This window comes from Ambystoma mexicanum, chromosome 8 (assembly GCF_040938575.1).
Source record: "Ambystoma mexicanum isolate Mex_15411 chromosome 8, UKY_AmexF1_1, whole genome shotgun sequence".
NCBI classification, from domain to species: Eukaryota; Metazoa; Chordata; class Amphibia; order Caudata; family Ambystomatidae; genus Ambystoma; species Ambystoma mexicanum.
Genome location: NC_090929.1, coordinates 687,445,134 through 687,460,213, shown reverse-complemented (window position 1 = coordinate 687,460,213; position 15,080 = coordinate 687,445,134). Strand labels below are relative to the sequence as shown.

The 15,080-nt window shown below is 45.3% G+C and overlaps 1 protein-coding gene across 1 annotated transcript in view; it reads right to left on the bottom strand.

Moving 5' to 3' along the window:
- The window catches only part of NDUFB8 (NADH:ubiquinone oxidoreductase subunit B8), a 246,316-nt gene that overhangs the window by 104,494 nt on the left and 126,742 nt on the right, over positions 1 to 15,080 (bottom strand). The window contains exon 3 of the mRNA XM_069610489.1: positions 4,871 to 4,970. Coding sequence (XP_069466590.1) covers positions 4,871 to 4,970 — 100 coding nt within the window. The remainder of the gene's footprint in view (positions 1 to 4,870; positions 4,971 to 15,080) is intronic.

Sequence of the window (15,080 nt, the reverse complement as noted above, 5' to 3'; positions counted from 1 at the left end):
TGCTAGCTTGGTCGAACCAACTCTTCTTCCCATCACTTCCCTGTCGTTTGGGGACGGTCATGAAAGACCCCTGCTCCCTGTAGGTGCTGCCAGGATAGCCGTAAAGAAGCATACCCCCATACCACTTCCCTGGGACCAGTGGAGTACTCCAGAATTCCCACTAGCTTCCTTTTCTGCATGCCAATATTTTCAAGTGCAGGCCAGAGCCATGAATTCTCCCCCCACCCCCATGTGGTTCTTCTGCGAGACACTGCGTCACTATCCAGTTGGCACGGTATGCTGAACATTTGCCCAACCCCCTTAACCAGGTCTCTTAGTGTTCGAACCAAGGGGTAATGATCACTAATCCCTGCTCTGGGTACTTCAAAACTCAATGAGATTCCATATGTCCAAGGATAAGCAAAAATAGTGAATGGTCGAAGTATCCAAATGGTTGTTAAACGTACATTTCCCAGGGATGTCGGGGTTAATACGCCCATTCACTGTTCGCATGCCCCATTCAATGAGCCAAGCACTTAATTGGAGGCCCCTTGAACAGACCCTGGTGTCCTCCATTTGGGGATCCAATACCTTGAAGATTTTGTCCTCCAATGGTTCATACAGATCTATTGGCAGGCCATATCCATTTCCGACATTGAACTCCTTCCCCCCACCTCCTAAATTAGTCTGTGCTGGGTGGACCCTACACCAGCCCCACGTTTGTCCAAAACTTTATTTCTGGCCATGTATCCCCCCCTACCTGGTTGGGGATATTGTACAAGTTTAAAACATCAAACCTCTCGGTACCTGGGGGTTTGAACTTCAGGAATTGTAAATAGTCTAATTTGGTCTCGACCACCTCCACCCTGCAGGGTAGGGAAGTCCTGACCATTACTAGCAGGCCTCCATAGTACCTCCCCTCCTATTCATTTTGGCAGGGATCTTTAACTATATTTCGTAGGATGTGCCCCATGGCATCCTGCCTCTGTTTTCTTTGTTGCTATCCTTAGCTGTTTTTTATATACCAATAAATCTTACTCTTATCTACTTTGATGGGAGTTCTCATTTTTGGAGATGATTGATATATATATATATATATATATATATGTTCACAATTCTGCCTTGCGTGCAGGGGATTCGAGCTGCACTCCACAGGAATTAGGCAAACCAATCCAATTTGGAAAAAAATGCTGCCAGGTCCACACCACTTGTCAAAATATATCTTCCTTTATTTTTCAAACCAGGGAAAATGGTAAAATTTACAAAACATGGAAATCCATTCAAAATTCAAAAAGAACAAAATACATGGGTCCTCCCAAGTGTTTCAATTAACTTGCCGAGACGTTCACGCGTTCCACGGCTAACTCGCCGCTTGTTCACAACGATCTGCCTCATTGTCAAACACCCATTTAAAAACATGAAGGAAAGGCAGGGGGAGAAAGTTTCGGTGCAAACACAGTAAAAGCACTAGTTTTCCTAAATTGCTGCAAAACCAGAATTGCATTTCGGCCATCTTAGCCTAGTGTGTTTTATTGTTTGAAGTGTCGGTGATTTGGTTCAAGACATCAAGGTAACATGTAATATATTACCCATCTATGTATCAGATGTCTGACTGCGAGGCAAATTATACTGCCCAGCAAGTGGTGTGCTTTCAAGAAATGCATAATTTCATGATTAAAATTGCATTTGAATACCACATGGCCCTAGCATTATCTAACCATTTAACTAATGATCTGGCATATTCTATGCAAATGTCAGAGCGCCTTGTTGGAAAGTGGCATTGGGGCATGTGCCCATGAGATGCTTTGAATGTCTTAGTAATTTAAACGCATTACACATGGAGGTCCTAAGTAAGGGTGCTGTGTGTTATGGCTACATGCTTAGTTAAATCTAAAGTGCCAGGTGCAGTAGCAACGTATTCGCAGAGGAATATAGTGCAACAAAACATTGACATTTGTCATCTCAGCCTATCTTCAATGCTAGAGTTAAATAACATACTTGGATACGTCCCATCAGGTGCCTGATAAAATTTCCGGCATTTTAGATGGGACATAAAGTGCATAGTGCGAAAACATGATTAATTTGGTCATCTTTATACCATCACAAGTAGTTTCATTAAGTTTGTCCTAAAAATGCTTCATGCTCTAGCAGCATATTACAATTGGTACAAAGTGCCAACTTTTATAGCAGCATATTAGATTTCAGGATACCAATAAAGTGCATAGTGCAGATCATGGTTGTTACTCAGGCAACACATCTCTTATGTGCAACCCAATTGATCAATTTCGTACTCGCATGATCTCAGCACTAGTCAACATAATCCCCAATCAAAGATGCATGGGAATTGCAAACACCTTTTGTAAAACCTTATTCACCTTCTCCTTCATCAATATTTAGTTCAATTATCTTCATAGACACAAGTGCAATAGAAACAATCATCTAAAAAACCACTTAAAATCTTAAAACATTGATGGCATTCGTGCTGTTACGATTGACCATAGTCACATATTTTATGTGCAACCGTTTTATCGGGGTACTGGAAAGCATACGACATACAATGGGGAGACTTCTCTTCCAATGCTTGAATAGGGACCCTAATTGTTCTTAGCCGATTTTTCCTCACAATTAACCATCTTAAGGGGACCATAGGAGTTTTTTAACTCCCCAAAAAAATTATATAACTGTTCGTCGATATTATGTCCATTTGCTTGTTTGCTTTCAAAGTCAAGAATTCAACAGGTTTCTTTTTGTCTTAACATTTTCTCCTCGTTTCCTCTCCTCGAGCCCATTTCTATTTTATGTATCTCAAAGAATCTAAAACTGTCTATGTTGTTTTGGTGACAATCAGAGAAGTGTTTCGCCATTGGATAATTTGCATCGCTGTGAAGAATTGCATGCACGTGCTGTTGCGTATATATATATCATCTTGTGAGAACTGGTCACCCTGTTTTGTGGGGAAGATAAGGTCATCTGAAGTGTCTTGACTGTGACTAACAAAATGTTGACTTATGGAAGTACCTGGTTGCAAGCTGTCTAGCCTCTGTACTTTAGTGAGTGGTTCCTCACTAGTTTCTCCACTACCCTGTGGGTGTAGGAATTCCTCACCTTTCTGTGGTCCACTCAGTGGATTTTGGAAATGGGTGTGACCCTAAGGGAGAGGGTTCTGGGTGAGAGGCATGTTTACCATGCTGTAATACCTCTGTTAATGTGTTTTCGGAGGGTGTGTAATGTTTCTCCTGTGACCTGTCCTCTTCGGATCTTGAAATACCTAAAGATTTAGACGTTTTGCCGTTTAGACGTGTTTTTTGGGAGGCATTTTAATCTCGATAGCTGCATTTTCAATGCGCCTGAACTGTGCTTTGAAGGTTTAGGTTTCGACGTTTGATCTTGGGTATGCGAAAAAGGGTCTTTTTAAGAGTAATGTCAGTAACAGGCCTACTCAGCACCTGTTTGGGAGTTTGTCTTGTGGTGATCGCGAGGTCCAAGAGAATATTAGATGCGTGGTCTTATATCTCTCATTCAAAACCGCATGGCTGTGTTCCTCAGACAATGTGGTCTGCATATGGCTTGGGGTTGTGTGCTTGGTGTGGTGATGGCTAAGGGCCCTTTTTCCGCTGGGTGTATGCCCCATTACAGCACCACCGGCCTGCTTCCCGGGGCTAGCACATAGGGACCCATGAAAACTGGATTGTCTTCAGATTCACTGTGTGCGCCATAGCAGCCTTCGTCAGACTATTAGGCGCCTGCTACGTCGATGGACGTTTCGGCATGCATGGCGTGAGCGGCCCAACGCTTCGTGCAGCGATCTTTTAAGGTTTTACGTTTGAAGAGTTTGCAAGACTTGCAGTGTTTTTCTGCGTGGCCGTGAGGAAGACCGTGATTGCTGACCCGGTGCAAGTCCTTCCAGGGTTATTTGCGGTTGCAGGAAGGGCACAATTTAAATGGAGTATTTTACATATTTAATATGAAAGGCAGCAAAGCGAACAAATGGAAGTGGTGTGAAAGTAATAGACATTCTCTGAGAATTAGTGTAAATGTCCTTTCCCCCACTCTCCCTACTGTGATGGGCCAGAGCCCATGCAGGCCGAGGTCAGCGTTCGCCGAGAGCCGATCTGCCGTCGATGATGGTTACTGCAGCTGTACGTTGAAAGTCACAGAATGTTGGTTGAATAGTGATGCAACGGTTATTTTAACAAACTTAGTAATAATGGCGTATAGCGGGGAATCTCTGCAACACGCAACCAAATATGGTAGCGGAAAAAAACAATCAGAAGGACCTCGACACGTGAAGGACCATGGGCACAGTAGACAGACAAGGGATAGTATTACAACCACGCCCAGTTAGACGCCCCCTTTCCAAATTTTGACCACATGTCATGCAATACGCGACTATCACTTTGATGTTGGCCTATACATAGCATGTGATCTAAACAGATTCACAAGCCTCTGAAATAAATATATATATGCTGGTCTGTGTGAATGTTGTCTTTTCACTAATTTGATGCCAAGTTTTAGGGGATGTTTCATGACAGGGACTATTATTTGCTGCACTTTTATCAGTATTAAGGATTGGACTGCAGTTTATGGTTTGGGGGCAGGTTCTGTTACATGCCTTGTTGATGTAATGTATCCATGTTTGCTTGTTACATATTCCTTCTTCAGATTAATAAAAATATTGAAATAGGCCATCTAATCATGTAAATCACCACTTCATTAAATACAAGCTAACAAGACATTATGAACAATTACCAACACAAAGGATGGCGATTGGGAGGTGGAACAACTGCTTCAATTCTACCATTCAAGACTTCGTAATACAACAATACATTAGTGGTAAAAGAGCATACTTTGTGTTCATAATCATTTAGCAGTAAAGTATGTGGCCCCGTACCGGCTCGCCCCAGTTCCTCCGAAGGTCTGGATGATCCCAACTATACCAAGGGTCACACTCCTGCTGAGATTTATCTGGTAGTTTAGGATAGTCCCCATACCTGCAAGAAGAAGAAATATGGTTCATTTCAGAATAAACAAACATTCTACAAAAGAGAAACATAAATACAATAATAAAATCCATCGGTCAGTGACAAAATTACAACTTTTTAAAATCATTAAGACCATGAACCAGACACAAAACCAATGAATTAAAAAAGTTCACAAATCCCAATACTATTGTAAAAGTTTATACTGCTTAAAAAAAACTCCCACAATACTAAGTGCAGTTATTAAAATAAGGGGTTAATGCATCACACATCAATGGATCTCAAAGTAGTGTGTACGAAACTTCAAGATTTTGAATTCAAAATAACTTTGTTAAAACACAACCTAAGCAGTAGACTATTATCTGAGTTTACCAATAACCACTAACACCTGGGCATCTGAGAACCATGTTAACATTTCTCCAACCTGGTTGCAAGGTTTTCAGTGGCAACAGACCCAATCTAAAGTGAGGTGCACCCTCTGCAACTTCTTTCTGGAACACAGTCTAAATAACTTTCAGGCCCTATAGGTGCTGCGATCGGCAGAGAATAACTGATTTTTTCCAGCACATTCAGGATTCCCTATCCACCAATCTAGTCTGCAAGAATAGTTCCGATGCAAGACTTGGCGCCAACAGGTAGCTAATTAGAGTATTCAAACAAATGGAACATTCCCAAGGCTGATAATGTATTTAAACTCCTGCCAAGGGATGAGGTCAATCTAAAACTTGATCATTAAATCCCTCAACAAAACTTATGCCAACTCTGCACAATGGATGCCCCAAATTAACCTCAGAACGGATACGGCGCAAGAGCTAGCTGCAAAGTCTATATGGGTTATGCAGCATTCTATTCTAAATTAGAAATAAACTAAGATTCCCTATGTTTACAGCGCAGGCAGTCCTGATTCTATTAAAGACAGGGAGGCAAACATTATGCCAGATTTAAATCTTACTTTCAAAACGATATATATTTTTTTAAATCACAACAAAACAGAACTGAGCTACATATGCCAGCAAGAACAGTCCTTCTACTAGTCCATATCCTGTCCCTGGGCCCTGCATGTCACTTCCTGCCCATGTCCTTTCCTCTTCCTTTGATGCTCTTAAACAGACATCCGATAAACTGCGCAAGGAACGCACTCCGCCGCCAAACTGCTGCAATAAAACCAGAACTCTTACAAGAGACTAGTGTTCCGCCAGCGCCTGCTGCTCAGCCATCCTTCTGGTCATCCGCTGCCAAACAAGCAAAGGCAAACCAATTAGGGTGGAGAACAGAGCACAAAGTCAAACAGCTGTTCCTCCATCCCATAGCATCACAGGCTTACTATTTGCGCACTTGGGTTGGAGAATGCTCGCCTCTGTCTTCAATAAAATCAAGACTCCCTGTGCTGTAAGCATAGGTAATCTTCATTCTACGTCAAGACCGGAGGCGGGCATTATGCTGGTTCAAAGCTCTGCACTAGCTGCACTGCTACATTCGAAATGGCCTTAAAATAATCGCCACACCAGTCAGATGCTTTCAAGATATCCTGTAGGCTTACCCGGACACAAAGATTTGGATGCCATGGCACCCCCTTGCCTAGTGGGCCCCAAAAAGAGATACATCAATGCCAGCCAGGGTCATGATCTCTCTCACACATCTGGCGATGGGGGCCGACGCAACTTCTTTAAACGGCTTCCTGCACACAAGCAACTGCGAGACTGTGTGGTCTCACTGTGCTCGTCCTAACTTCATACACCTTAATACAAGTAGCAATTCATAGCTGAGGCTGCTCTGGGAAATAAGGGTAGGCAGTGCCTCAAATAAGATTTTGAAGCAGGAGTATTTTACTCTGTTTTATAGTTGGGAGTAAAACCATTTTTTAATGGAGTAAAATTCCCCAATGGGAGTATTTTATAAGCGACTAAAATGTTTTTACTGGAAAACAAATGTTTTTTTTTAATAATTATTGATTTGCACCTAGTTATTCATGTACAGGTTTAATTCTTCCAATCAGGCAGTAATCATAGTAATTTCTTACTGTGGTACTATGTGCACTACTAGTCCAAACATTTCCATGGAGCTGTGTGGGTGAAAGCAGGAGACCCCCCAATCCTACGTGTCTTTTGTTGAGAGTATTTTTACTGCCCATTTATTATTTCTTTTCTTTGAGTATTTGTCTATTTTTAGAGAGTAAAAGTGGCTGATATACCCCTTATCTGTAGGGCTGAAGGTAGAAGATATTTTAAGAATGGCACTTAGTACGCTTTGCTATAGAAAAAGACAACCCCCCCAACGCGCGGGGCAAAACATTTTCCGGTCCACTTCAAGTGCTCTCACGTCAGTCACCCTTCTACATGACATGAGGCATAGCAGCTTCCCTGACAAGTGCTAATTTGACAGGTCTATATTCCCTGGCCAATTCTTTAAAAGTTGTTAAACCGCATGGACGTCCCACAGGTGGGTGTACTTGGGCATGAGATTCTGTGCTCCTCCGTTGCCCCGCAGCAGGCGCACCACTGCTAGGTGTTCTCTCACCGGGGCCCCCTCCACTAACTCGTGGCCTGCTGAAATGGCTGACCTGTAAACTCCCACGGTTCGAAAGGCTCTGCCCTGCCTCGCGAGCGAAGCTAGACAATTGAACACCTGAACTACAGAGGAAGAAATGGGATTAATACTGCACCGGTTGCTCTATATGCTCCATCTCCTCCAAGCTGTGTCCATAGCTCTTGAGGGTAGAGGGGGGCCCACGACTGCTTGATGAATTCAGCAGCCGATCCCAAAATGCCCGGCAGGCTCCACCTGCCCCCAAAACCATGCATGCCAAGAGAGGCAGCTGCACCACCTCCGTCAGAGGATGCAGATTCCCTGACAGATCCGTAAGGATATCCAGCCCGGGTGTTATCACTTGCAGGAAATCCTTAGAATGTTCCATCAGAACTGGAAACCATGCTTTCGACTTCAAGTTCGGCGCTACTATGACCATCTCTGCCCTCTCCAGTCAGACCACCGCTAGAGCTCTGGCCAACATCATGAAGGGCAGAAAGGCACAACAAAGTGCCCCCGCCCAAGACGGTGGAAACGTGTCCGCCCCCCAGGGATTCTGGGAGCAGCCAACTGCTTAAGAACTGGACCAACTGTCTACTCAACATGGACACGAAGAGGTCTGTGTCAAGTGGACCCCAAAGGTCTGCTAAATGGGGAAAAAACGTCTCCGTGTAGTAGCCAGTCGCTGGAGTCCCTTCAGTAGCAAGAGTAACGACCCAGAGGTAAACCGCCATAACCAAGATCTTCCTGCTGAGACAATAGGGCCAGAAGTCCTTTGTCAGCTCTAACATTTTCATCCTGGTCCGTCCCAGGTGGTTGATATACCGTACAGCAGAGATGTCCATCCTGAGGTTGCAGCAGCACTGCTTTGTCTCTTGCAAATGCCTTCACGGCAAGGGAACCGGCCAGCAATTCCAGGCAGTTGAAGTGCAGGTCCACCTCCTCCTGAAACCACTTCCTGCCAGTCTCCATCTGGCCACACCTTGCGCATCAGCCAGCTCTACTGGCGTCTATTACTCACTCAGGAACGTGCCTGCAGAAAGCTCGCCCAGTCCAGGCTTCCATGTTCTGGAGCCACCACTCCAGTTCCGCTCTTGCTTCCTGATTCATAGGTACTATCTGGTGATGGCTCAGCACATATCGGACGGGGTCAGATTTTCAGCCTCGGAAGTGCACTGGAGTGCAGAGGGCCTGGAAAGATCACCCGGATGGAAGCTACGAGGCCTACGATTCTCACTAAAATCGTAGCAAGGTCTCTATTGCTCAAATTCTGAGCTTTGGCAACTTCTTACATGGTCTACTATGAACCTTAGCAACTTCATGCGTTGCCTGGGGACCATCTTGGTTAATCAAGGAGGGCGAGGCGCTGGGACGCACATTGAACTTGCTTAAGCAGCGTCTGCTTGCAGTCTGCTAGCATGAAAGTATCATCTAGGTACACCATCATCCACATGCTTCTGCCTCATGACCGCTGCTAATTTTCGTGAATGTCCAGGGCGCTAAGGCGTGCCCGAACGGGAGGCATTTGAACGGTCACACTTCCCCATCCCACAAGAAACTCGATATTTGCAGTGGTCCCCGCCACTGGAATTGTCAGATAGGCGTCCTTCAAATTCAACCGCACTAGCCTGTCTTCACTCTGGAGAATGCCTCTGAGGAGGTGGATCCCCTCCATTTTGAAGTGCCTGTAGACCAACCACCCATTGAGTTCATTCAGGTTGATAACTGGCCTCACTTGTTTCCTTTCTGTGCACCAGAAACATTGTGCTGATGAAATGTGCTGTTGCCGTACTCCGCACCTTTTTCAGCTAATTCCCTCAGTTCTCTTGTTCCATGTGTTAATATCCCCGCAAAAATATCGCCATACAAAAATATCACCATATTATTGCGGCGATATTAAGGCTTGCAACCTGTAGGGGGATACCCCTGCAATCCCTGCATTATTTTTAAAGGAGCGGGGGGATACCCCCGGTCCTAAATACCTCACAACTTATCCCCCCCCCCCATAAATATCACCTATGGCCTTTCCAGACCATATATATGGTGATATCTTGAGTGGAGATAATATGTAGTGATAACGTTCTCTCTAGGAGCGCCCCCCTCCCCTCAGCACCAACTCTAACTGCCTGGGCCTGGCTGTCTGAACTAGCTCTGCAGTTAATTCTAGTCTGAAACCCACTATGGTCTGTAGCAGCCATGCATTGCTGGAAAGCTTTTGCCAATGTTTCAAATATAAACATGTTCGGCCACCTACCGGAGGGTAATGACTCACCTGTTTGGGCTCCTTGCTGTCGATAGTAACCTGTCGATAGTAACCTCTACCTCCGCGTCCTTACTGCGATTTCTAGCCGGAAGCAAGGAATCTTGTTGACGCGACTCCCAGTATTGCGACCTGGGGGTTGTGAGTTCTTCTTTGAGATTGGAAGCAACCAGCTTCACAACCTCTGCTGCGGCTGGTCCCCGCAAAATCTCTCCAGGGGATAATCTTTTTGATGGAGGTTTGCACTTTCTCCAGGGCCGTATACATGCCCACAAAACCCAGCTTTGAATCTATCTTCAACAATAGGCGTCTCCTCCTTTTGGATGACAGAGTGCAGTTTGCATTGCCAAGAAGTCACACAGCACTTTGCGCCCAGCTCTCCAGCGTCTGAGGGTCAACAGGTGCCCCAGTATCTGTAGCCTTCTACGCCAGGTACTTTATCTTGACAACGGGGCCTGTGAGGTCCAGCACCTTCTCCTGGCATCTCGTACATGCCTTTTCTGAGGTCTGAGGCTTTCGATATGAATGTGATCATCCTGGGATCTACCTACGGTGTTCCGCCACTTTCCCTGCCATCTATGGTTAGAGGCACTCCAACCTCATTCTCAGCTTCACTTCCTTCTCAATTGGCTTGCACAGTCTCTGTGTCATGAGAGGCTACCCTCTGGGATGGTAGACAGTCATTAGACTTGGGGTGTACAATCTAACCTGGGTCAAACAGGTCTGCCAGCTCTTCTCTGGGCTCCTCCGGGTGCTTTACCTATGACTTCATCTTTCTGCTTTTCGGTTTAAGGGAGGATTCAGAGTCAGACACTGGTGAGGAGTCATCCTCCCCATTATTTTGTGCCCCTGGGGAAGGGGGAAGGAGGCTCTGCACAGTCGACCTCTGCACAAAAGCTCTTCTGAGCTATTCAAAGGCGTCAGCCTCAGGAGGTTTTGTTTTCCCCTTCTTCACAGGACCCGGGGGAGTCGGAGAGGCTTTTTTCTTATAGGTCTGGTCTCGCCCCTTCATCACCTCTTTCTGAAGAGGCTGCATAGAGGACGTGCTATCATCAGTTTTTGTGCCTCTACTTTAAGGCCATCTCCAATCAAGCACTTTAGTGCTTCCAGTCTTCCCTTGAGTGGACGGACTCCTTGAGCCACTCCGTGATTAGGGAAACTCCCAGTACCCTCCTAAAACAGGGTCAAGTCAGTATCCTCTTCCGTGTCATCATCCAACAATATGTGGTCTGGGCTCCCCTAGCTGACTCCATCTGGAGAGTCTCAAACACACCAATAAAAGTGTCTATTGCCTGAACAGGGCAAGCTGAATGGGACATCCTCTACAGCTGCGAAGGGGTGGGTGGTAGGGACAGAGAAGACAGTGTCTGGTGTTCTAGACAGAGCTCGGGCTGGCACCGATGTCTGGGATAACAACGCACCTGTAAGTGAGGAGACTGGTGCCTGGTGTTACACGCCCCTTTATCAAAGACACCTGATCATGTGCCGGTGCTCCGGGGTGCAAATCGCGTGATCCACGTTGTGGAGCTTTCCAATTACTGCTATAGGTGTTGGTGCTTTGCTTTGTAAGATCTGCATGTCGTTATTTTACAACTCTTGCTGTGAAATGCTTGAAAACCGCTCCACGTGGGTAAGAGGTTTGTTCCTAAGGGATCTTGTCGTGCACGCATGCATGGGCGTTGAACCACATCGCAGACGACTGGTGCGACACTGGGAGCGGCCAAGGTGGGTCCGAAATACTCGTTCCTTTTGGCCAGCCCGTGTAGGTTAATCAGAGCACAGCTGGGGGCCCCAACTTGAGCTTAAGTCTTAAGGGTCCAGCTGCGCTCCAGTGGCTTAACACGGCAAATAGGAAACGCCCTAGAACCAAGGCAAACATATGTAAAGCTGCATGCATTATGTGCTAGCGCTGAAACCATTTATAATCACTGCAATATTCTATACATAAAGTATTCTGAACACACGGTCATACGTGAAAAACACACAAACTGCAATAAAAGAAAACACATCTGTACAGGGAACTGATCTTTCCAAGAGCAGAAAAGGAAGCAGAAAGGATCTGGGACAGAAAGTGACATGCAGGGCCCAAGGACAGGATATGGACTCATGGACTACTAAAGGCACAGTTCTTATTGGGAAATGTAGTTCAGTTTTCAAAAAAATAAATTTCATTTTGAAAAATTACGTTTTAAATCTGCTGAAGAGTGGAATAAAGGAAGTTAAGGCATAATGCTCACCTCCGATCTCGACATAGCAGCTGGTCTGAGAACCACTTCTTTCTAACAAAATGCTTCTGCACTCTAGGAAGGCTTTAAGCATTATCCCGTCCCCAAAAGCATGCTCCATATAAACCCTCAGATTAACTTTGGATTTAAATACAGTTGCCAAATGCTCCACTGTAACGCTAGAGAATCTAGAGATGACTACATTCATTTGGACGATTATACAAGATTATTTACTGTTGCACTGGACCCAAGTCAGCTCATAATTGAATCCAATGCCCAGATGCACTCCAATTTCTGGTCAGCCACCAAGATTGGCCTAAACATCTTCCAGTTTTTCTTGAAAACGTTAATTTAAATAAGGATGCGATGCCTACAAGTTGTCAGCAGCAGTAGAACAGCCACGGTAACAATGTAGCAACAGACTTCATCAGAGCAAGTTATCCAACCCCATCAGCAAAAGACAAGAACAGAAGAACAAGGTGCTTAGCTTACCCCTGATAACGTCATTTCTACTGTTCTTTAATAGTCGATATCCAGCTTCGGCAAAACGTTTCGGCAGAGGGCGCTGTGCATCAATGGCATCAATTTGATTTCCCTCAAGGGCCTCGAGGATGATTTCATCGAAGGCCTATTTAGCACGTGCAGAGCCCATTGGCTTCAGTTTTTTTCCCCTTACAGCAGAAATATCTGCATAACCACAGGAATGTCTGTACTAGCCTTGAAGGAACGAACGCTGTAATAGCATGGGAAATTCTACTGTGGATTAGATTGGGTGGGCGATGAGGAATACGTGAGAGGAACATCCAGTCGAAAGAATGTTACCAGGGGAGACTTGTTCTTCGAATCGATTGTGTCCTCCCACGTATTCCTCATCTTTGATAGAGCAGTATTTGATTTGGTGGAGCGAGTAGAATTAGATTTTAATGGTTTCATGAACCGAGTGCAGGACTGCTTTTCAAAACTATCATCCTGACCGAGGGAAGATTCCAGGCAGTAATGCTTTGTGAACGTGTGTGTATAGTAGACCACATTGCTGCTTCACAAATACTTTTTATTGGTACGCCCCTTTGCAGGGCTGTAGAGTTAGCCATTCCCCTGGTGGAATGGGCCCGTAAACCTTTAGGAGGATCCTTCTCTGACAGCCTGTAACATTCTGAAATTGCCAGAATGACCCATCTGCATAAGGTCTGTTATGTAACAGCTGGACCCAGTTTGTGGCTCGTATAGCCAATGAAAAGTTAATCATCAATACAGAGTTTTGACAGTGTAGATCTATAAAAGCTTAAAGCTCTATGAGGGTCCACCTATGTAACCTCTCCTCCTCCTTACCAGGATGAGGGGTCGAGGGGGGCAAAAAATGTTTTGTTCTATGTGGAAATCAGAAATGATTTTGGGTAAAAATGAAGGTTTAACCCTTAGAACAACCCTATCCTTATGAAAGATAGTAAAGGGTGACTTGGACAAAAGTACCTGCAACTCGCTCACTCTACGGGCTAATGTTAGAGCTACCAATAGAATGGTTTTAAAGGTTAAAAACCTTAAGGACATGAGGGTAAAGGTTCAAAAGGTGCACACATTGGACATTTTAGAACCAAATTAAGGTCCCAAACTGGAACAGAGATGGAGGGAACACATTGGTAACCCACTTTAGAAATTGTATCACTAGTGGGATTTTGAAGTATTAATATTCCTGATGAGCGCTTAAATATGGACAGTGCCACCAAATAGCCTTTAATAGCACCAATCTGGAGCTCCAGATTGGCTAAAGATAGCAGAAAAGATAAAACATCCAATGTTTTACATAGAAAAGGATCTACATTATTTTCTCTGCACTAGTTGCAGAATGTATTCCAACGGCAACGATACAAAGATTGTTGCTGGCCTTCTAGCCGAAAGCAAAATCTCCATTACGTCATCCGGGAGGTCCCAATCCTTGTAGCTCAGCCTTTCAGAAACCAAACATGATGGTTGAGTGTTTTGACGTCTGTATGGAGAACCCGATCCTCCTCTCGCGAGAGGTCCTCTCTTTGTGGAAGACGTATTGGAGGACAGATGGAAATGTAAGAGGGTCCGGGTAAAACATCCTCCTGACCCAATCCGGGGCAATTAGGATCATCTGTTTCTCAAACTCCTGATCACGTGAGGAATGACGGACTGGAGGAAACTCATACAGGAGTGGAAATTCCCAGTCCACCACAAACAAGTCTCCTTGAGGTCCTCTTTGTGGAAATTCCCTGCAGCAATACAGTTTGCACTTCCGTTTGACACCAGTCCCAAACAGATCCACTTGCGGGGATCCCCAAAGGGTGAAGATCTATTGAAGGACTTCCTGAGCTAGTTCCCACTCATTGGAGACTGCTCTGCCTGCTCAGAGCATCTGCCGCTGTGTTCTCTCCAGCTAGGTGCCGATAGGGAGATTCCTTCTTGAAATGCCCTTTACCAGAGCTGCATTGCCTCTCTGCACAGTGGTAGTGACCCTACACCTCTCTTGTTGAGGTAGTACATGGCCACTGTGTTGGCAATCATTATCAGGACAATCTTTCCCGTACATAGGGCAGAAAGGCCTTCAGCGCTAGTCTGATTGGCCTCAGCTCCAAAAGATTGATATGTAGTTTGGACTCCGATGGAGACCAACGACCGCTGACTATCAAATTGTTGGTGTGGACTCCCCACCCCGTGAGTGAGGCGTCCGTCACTACTGTTCACTCCAGTCATGGTTGCCAAAAAGGTCCTCCCTTCACAATGTTGTCCTTGCAGGCCCACCACAGAAGATCCAGTGAGACCCTGCTTGGAACCTGAAGTAGGTCCGACATCTTTCCTGAGAACTGGGACCATTGAGTTCTGAGAGCCCATGTAAGGGATCTCATTCTCAGACGGGTCTCTGGCACCAGAAAAAGGCAGGATGCCATGAAGCTGAGCAACCTAAAAAATTAAATTTAAAAACATTTTAAGTGAAGCCCTGAGGTGGAAATGGCTGCGGAAGCAAAGCTGTTTGGCGAGCGGCGAATAATGGCGTCTACCCAGTCCCCTGTGCTAAGGACCCGGCACAGAGGCGGCGTGATGGTGCGGTAGCTTCTGATGAGATAATGGCTACTCGACGACCTTCACGCC